The 7,579-nt window shown below is 37.2% G+C and overlaps 1 protein-coding gene across 1 annotated transcript; it reads left to right on the forward strand.

The window, feature by feature from the left end:
• Nucleotides 1–4,472: 4,472 nt before the first annotated feature.
• LOC109341431 lies at nt 4,473–5,108 on the forward strand. The gene has a single exon (XM_019579340.1). It carries the CDS (start codon nt 4,473–4,475, stop codon nt 5,106–5,108), a length of 636 nt encoding a protein of 211 aa, XP_019434885.1.
• The last annotated feature ends 2,471 nt before the right edge of the window (nt 5,109–7,579 follow it).

The raw sequence follows: 7,579 nt of genomic DNA on the forward strand, positions 1-7,579 counted from the left end.
ATATTAAACCATATAGATTTCAATTTTCCTTTCTTAATTGTGTATTTAATTAGATTTAACTTCTACACCAATAACATAATAAAGAAAATAACGTTTACAACAAAACTAAAAGATGACATAATTGTTTATCATAGAGAACTCAACACCACCAAATTTAATAAAATAGTTCACAATGAAAGTGTTGATAAAAAGCATACAAAATATAATATTTCTCATAATGTCGAAAGATTTATATATTAAAGTGAAGTTACAAATTATATTGTGTTAGGGAGTGAGAGTCCAATAGAAATGAGAGATTTAATAAATGACTTATGTTAAAACTCATATATGTGGACTTGACATCACGTCTTAACTCAAACACAAGTAGGGATGACAAAGGGGCGGATTGGGGTCGGGTTTATGCTTACCCAACCCCGAACCCAAAATCATAAACCCGAACCCGAACCCAAATGCAATGGGATTGAAAAAAGACTCTCATCCCCGACCTTATCGGGTTTCGGGTATCCCGAACCCGACACGAAACTTATCTCTTATCATTCACTATTTTGCATCTGTACAATTATAATGATTAACAAGGCTAGAAAAGAGATTAAGTCAAGTAGTGCTAAAAGTGCTAAAAAAATAATCTTTAACAAAGACGTGTGATTATGGAAGCTCTTTCTATTTCTCTCAAAGGCAACTTCACGTTTTGTATATATATTGGGTTTCTTTTTCTGCAGATGGAACCATGGAGGTGAGGAAAGAAAAACATCTGGTTACGTTATGAAAGTTTTTATATCTAAGCAATATCAAAGTTACTGAGAGTCAAGTGAATAAAAGATAAGAGAAGATGGAAAAAAGATTTGAAATGAATGAATATTAATACCTCCAGTGTATATATATATATATAGGTATAATTTGTAATTTTATATAGAGAAATCGGATTCGGGGTCGGGTACCAATTATACCAAACCCGGCCCCGAAACCGAACCCAAATAGAACGGGTTTTCCCCATTAAATTTGGGTTGAATTTAGGCGGGTACCCATAGGTTCGGGTTAGATTGCCATTCCTAAACACAAGGCATTAGATCTATAAGTTTGATTGCATTGAGTATTACAAGTATATTAAAAAAGTTATACATTAATATTAAATAGATTAAATATGTTAAAATTTAAATAAGTATTTTTTTTAGTATTATGTCGGTCAGTCCGCCACAATCCACAACCCGCTTAGAGCGGATTTGCGCTACAATTTGATATGCACAAACTGTATTTGGCGTTTTAGCTTGATCTGATTCAGCCGAACTCGATGTGGGCTAGCCCGAACCCGTTCGGGTAGGCTGTTTTGACACATCTAACGAAACTTATCCATAACGGGATATTATGGGACCATTGATGTTTTCTAGCCGACCCCACTAGTCAGAAAATTGCTTGAGTGTTGTTGTAATGGTTTCTAGAGCAAATTCGATTAATATAAGAATTTGAAAATGAAGTGTGGTGAAGAGTATATAGCATTCACCCAAATCATTGACAAAATAAGGATATTTAAGTCTCCATTGTCTAAACTTCGAATTTGATTACATCCGAGTTTAAATTTTGGGTAAAGAGAAACTTTTTTCTTTCTCCGCGATGTTTCACATAGTTCATAGTGAAAAAAATTATGGAATAGTGATGATGAGAGACAAATAAGTTAATGGTCCAACCTTAGCCTTTGGTATAAATCCTAGAAAATGATCTATATTTTCTGAACGACCCTTCATAAAGGAAAATTCTGACAATCAATATTACACTCATGATATGAGGTTAGTCCAATCCATGGAGAATGATGAATGTCAAAAAAAATCAGGTGAAACAATAAAAATATGTACAAATCAATATTTTGTTAATAAATATGATTAATGATAGAGCATTACAACATTTTTGTTACTTCACCACTGAAATATATATAGTAAAAATATTTACTCTAAATCTATTAAATATACTATTTTTTTAAGAATGCATTCACTAAATTAAAAGTAGTAGATAGCAAAATAAAAAATATAGATTATTTAAAAATATAATTTTTTATAATATATTTTAGTGGTTGAACTATAATTAAAATATATCATATATATATATATATAATATCCATATAATAATAATTATTTTTATATTTAATATTACAAAATATATAATTAAATTTGAAAACCGTACAAGACTCGTAAATTAATAAGTGTATGTATTAAAACCGTAACTATTTGCCCTACTCCATTCGTAACCTCACCTTTGGGTCATCTCAATGTTATGCTTTTCAAACATGGATTTGTTGTCCCAAACTATGTTACAAACATACACCTAAAAAAGTAGAGAATCGAGAACATTACGAAAGTATGGAACCAGGGGTCTCTAACTTTACGTTTCAGGCTCAATCCTTGAGCAATCAGGCGTGACCTCCAGACAAACCTCCGGATAGTGTTATGGAGTTTAGTTCAGAAGAAGTGAAAGTCCCCTTTCGTGACAAGGTTTTGGCCAATAAACATCTTATTCCTGCGAGAGAAGATATTGATCTTATTGCCAACGGCTTAGCTCGTGTTAATCTGATAGATGGAAACATGCTTCTTCCAATGGTTACTTTTGATGCTAAGGTTATTGTTGAGTATAGTACTGAATGAAGGGATGCTCTCATAGTTTCAATCATCGGTAAGAGGCTTGGGTTCAAGATTATGCGAGAACGTTTGAAATTAGCTTGGAAATTGTCCGGTGACTTTGACTTGTTAGATATTAATAATGGTTATTTTATGGTTAAATTCGTTCTTCTTGTAGACAGAGATAAAGTCCTTCAAGGTGGTCCTTGGATGATCTTTGATCATTATGTAGCCATTACCAACTGGTCTCCTGAGTTCGATTCTACTACAGCAGCAGTAACCAAGACCTTGGTTTGGATTCGACTCACGGGTTTGAATTTATTGTTTTATGATAAATTCTTTTTATTCCATATTGTCTCTGCTATTGGTAGACCAATGAAGATTGGCCAGAACACCCAAAGATTTGTAAGAGGTCGTTTCACACGTATTTGTGTGGAGATAGATCTCAGCCAACCAGTGGTAGGTAAGGTTTGTGTACAAGGGCACTGACATAAGGTTGAGTATGAAGGTCTTCATGTCATCTGTAGCAAGTGTGGTTGTTATGGTCATGTCTCAAGGTTGTGCTCCTCGCCACTGTCAAACTTACATGTTTCACGTGATGTTCCTCCATCTTCAAAGGGTGATACTCGTGTGGATGTTCAGGTGGAGTCACATGGTGACACTAGTCAAGTGTCATGTTTTGACGGTAAGGAGGCTGATTTTTCGGTTGGTGGTTCACATGCTAAGCCATCTGAAGTTCACGAGGATTGGTTGGTCGTTACACGTAAGAAGAAGAATTCTAAAAATGGAAGAAACGACAATTAAATTCCATTAATCATGAGAATAATCAAGGCAATAGGTTCAATGTATTGGATAGTATTTCCAATGAAGCCATAATTGTTAAACACGGATTCAAGGAGAAGAATGTGACTCAAAGGAGTAAGACTCCTCTCCATTAATGGGGAGACAAGTTATACTTTGTAGTGTATTTTTAAGGCCAAAATTGTAATTTCAATGAAAAGTAAAGGTCATAAATGTCATTGCCTATTGAATTTTTAGTGTATTTACCCCTAACTTGCCTCTCCATTAATGGAGAGGAGTCTAACTCGCCTCAAAGGTTACCTAGGGGAACCGGATTTAATGCAAATGGAGAGAAATGAGGCAACGACTTGATGGAGTGGCCAAAGCATATTCCCCTTTAAATGCTAGTTTAAAAATTGCTAGTGATTTTAATGCTAGTTTGTTGAACCTGGATAACACGAAGAGTAGCTTGGTTTTGTCAAAGAAGATTGATTCTTCTACAATTAATGCTTCCACTAATAATGAGGTGCAAGGCATTAATGTTAAACCACTATTTATTCAACCTAGCAATAATTCCATGCACGTTCCAGATTCTCCCATGCAAAAGGCATCAACTCTATCTAAAAAGATTTCGTGTCACAGTATGGACCCACCAGGTTTTTTATCTAAGCCCACTCATGACTCAAGCCTCTTCGTAGTTGTTGACGTGACAAATGTATGCATAGTTCCTCTAACATCCGATTCGAATATGAAATCTCTCTCCCAGGATGGTTCCTTCTTGGCTAATCTCTCTCCTATGGAGCAAAGTAAAAGGTTGTTTCAAGGTGCCTCCCACTCTCATCCTATTAATTGTTGTAAGGAGGATGATGTTGCTAACAGTAATAAAAACATGATGGATGAGGCCTTCTCTAGGGATGGGTTTGATAAATTCAATCAGTGTATGAATGAGGTTAATGTTGCTCATAGGAATGAGGATGTGGTTTATGAAGATTGTGGTGATACTACTATGGTTGGTCCTTAAAGCTGGTTTTGTCCTTTGTCTCATTGTTAAATCATCACGATTGAGTTTCAAGATTTCAGTGTTCTCGCATGGAATATTCACGGGGCCATTATGGTCGTCGTAATGTTAGAGATTTGATCAGAAAATTTCTTCCTTATCTTGTTGTTCTAGTTGAAACCCACTGTCAGTTTGAAGATGCTAGAGTTTTTTGGAATGACTTGGGTTATCAAGAGTGTGATATTGTGGAGGCTTATGGCCATTCAAGTGGTATTTGGGTTTTGTCTTGTATTGATAGTGCCTCCAGTTACACGTGTATTGATAAATGTTCCCAAGCTATTTCGATCCGTGTGCACTATGGGATGTATTCTTGGATTTGTTCAGCTGTGTATACCAGTCCTTCTTGGAGTATGCGTGAGTTATTGTGGGAGCATCTTGCTAATCTTTGGACCTTGGTGGTCATTCCTTGGTTGTTGTTGGGTGACTTCAATGAAGTGCTTTTACCGTTTGAGGTTAGAGGTGGCAATTTCATTGCTTCAAGGGCCCAAAAGTTTTCTCAATTGATGGACAAGTGTGGGCTCTTAGATTTGGGTGCAGTTGGGAGCAGGTTCACTTGGTTTCGTAGGGTCGAAAGTGGGTGCAGCATTTTTAAGCGATTGGATAGAGGTTTATCTGATTCCTCTTGGAGAACGACGTTCCATGAAGCCTATGTGGAGAACCTCACATAACTTCATTCTGATTATTGTCCCATGTTACTGTGATGCGGGGGAGGTGGTGATGATGTTTCGAATATGCCTTTCCAGTTTCAGGCTGTCTGGACGCATCATGAAGATTTTCGGACTGTGGTTTCTAATGCTTGGTCTCATGGTGTTGGGAACGTTGTGGATGGACTTGCTAAAGTTAGGGAAGAGGCTCTTATTTTTAATAAGAACATTTTTGGGAATATCTTCATAAGGAAACGGCGAGTTGAGGCTAGGATCAAGGGGGTTCAACTTAATCTTGACATTGGTGATGATAGAGATCTTGTGAGGCTTCAAGCCCAGCTTCGACGGGAATATAATTCTATTTTGAAGAAAGAAGAGTTGCTTTGGTTTCAGAAGTCGAGGGAGCAATGGGTTAAGTTTGGAGATAGGAACAATAGATTCTTCCATACCCAGACTATTGTGATAAGGAAAAGAAACAAAATTCACGGTCTTTTCCTTGATGATGGTGTGTGGCATACTGACCCTGGTTTGTTGAAGGAGGCGGCTCAACGCTATTTCATGGATTTGTTTTGTGGCACTACTAATGTTGATCTAGACAGTTGTCCTGCTCAAACTCCTAGATACATTGAAGGTGTTGATGCTTTATCTGCCCTGATTACTATGAAGGAAGTAACTAATGTGGTTATGAGTATGAAATATTTCAAAGCTCCTGGTCCTAATGGTTTCCAACCCTATTTCTTTAAGAAGTTTTGGCATATTGTGGGGGTCAAGGTTTGGTATTTGGTGCATGATGCTTTCAGACTTGGTTTTATTGATAGTCGAATTTTGGAGACACTAGTCGTGCTTATTTCTAAAGTTAATAACCCTACTACTTTGAAGGAGATGAGACCTATTAGTATATGCAATGTCATTTATAAGGTGATCACGAAGGTTCTGGTTAATAGGTTGAGACCGTTTCTTGATGATCTAGTCGGGCCGTTACAGAGTCGTTTTATTCCAGGAAAAGGTATTTTTGATAACGTCATTCTTGCTCATGAAGTTATGCATTTTCTAAATAGGACTAAGTCGAAGAAAGGTGCTATGTCGTTTAAGGTAGACCTGGAAAAAGGCTTATGATAGAGTCAATTGGGATTTTTTGCGGCTCACCTTGACTGAGTTTGGTTTTCCTCCGGTCAGTGTGGATCTTATTATGTGGTGTGTGAGGTCTGGTAGCATGTTCATTCTCTGGAATGGATCTAAGTTGGAGAATTTTGTGCCAACTAGAGGTCTTCGTCAAGGTGATCTTATGTCTCCATACCTCTTTGTTTTGTGCATGGAGAATTTATCTCTCTCTATTCAACAAAAGGTTGATTCTAGCTAGTGCTTGCCCTTAAATCTATCTAGGGATGGGCCATCCATATCTCATCTTTTGTTTGTTGATGATGTTCTCCTCTTCTGTAAAGCTTCTAAGGCTCAAGTGAGGTTGATTACTAACACTCTAGATGACTTCTATAAAGCATCTGGTCTCAAGGTCAATGTGGATAAGTCTAAGTATATGTGTTCTAAGAATGTGCCCACTAGAAGACGAAATAACTTCATGAGTATTTATTCTATGAGGGCTGTGTGCAACCTGGGTAGTTATTTGGGCATACCACCTGTTCAAGGAAGGGTGCCAAAGTCCATATTTAATCCGATTTTGGAAAAGGTTTAAAGGCGTATGGCTACTTGGAAGTCTAACCTCCTGAATAAGGTGGACATGCTTTGTCTTGCGAAATCTGTTCTTAACTCTATTCCTACTTACATTATGCAGGCTATGTGGATTCCTCATGTCGTGTGCAATGATATTGATAGAATGACTCGTAATTTTATTTGGGGTGGGGATGTTCGGAAGCGTAGTCTTAACCTGGTTAACTGGAATATTATTACTAAACCCAAGCGGTATGGTGGTCTTGGTCTTCATGATTCGCGCTCGGTGAACATTTCTCTCCTTGGTAAGCTTTGTTGGAGCTTATTATCTGATCAAAGTAAACTTTGGTGTAATGTTTTAAGGGGTGAGTATGTGGATGACCTGTGTTTCCTATACTTGGAGAAGCATTTTGAAAGTTATCTCAATGCTTAGAAAAGGATTTAGTCTTCATATTGGTAGTGGTGCTCAATCTTTCTGGTATGAGAATTGGTCTGGGTTTGGTAGAATATGTAACATGGTGGACTATGTTCATATTTCTGATACTCTTCTTCGTGTTGGTGATTTGTGAAGAGGTGATTCCTAGGTGTTTGATAGCTTGTTGACTCTTCTTCCCAATGAGGTTCAAAAATAGATCTCTGATTGGGTTGTACCTAAGCTGTCTACATCTGAGGTTGGTTGGTTTTGGCAACACCATGCTTCTGGTAGCTTCACGCCTAATTCTAGTTACTTTTGGCTCCATTATAGTGACATTATGTTCTTCATAGCTCAGAATGGAGGTGGGTGTGGAGGTTAGTGGTCCCAGAAAAAGTGAGATTTATGTGTTGGCTTG

The sequence above is a fragment of the Lupinus angustifolius genome, unplaced genomic scaffold, assembly GCF_001865875.1.
Source record: "Lupinus angustifolius cultivar Tanjil unplaced genomic scaffold, LupAngTanjil_v1.0 Scaffold_462, whole genome shotgun sequence".
NCBI lineage: Eukaryota > Viridiplantae > Streptophyta > Magnoliopsida > Fabales > Fabaceae > Lupinus > Lupinus angustifolius.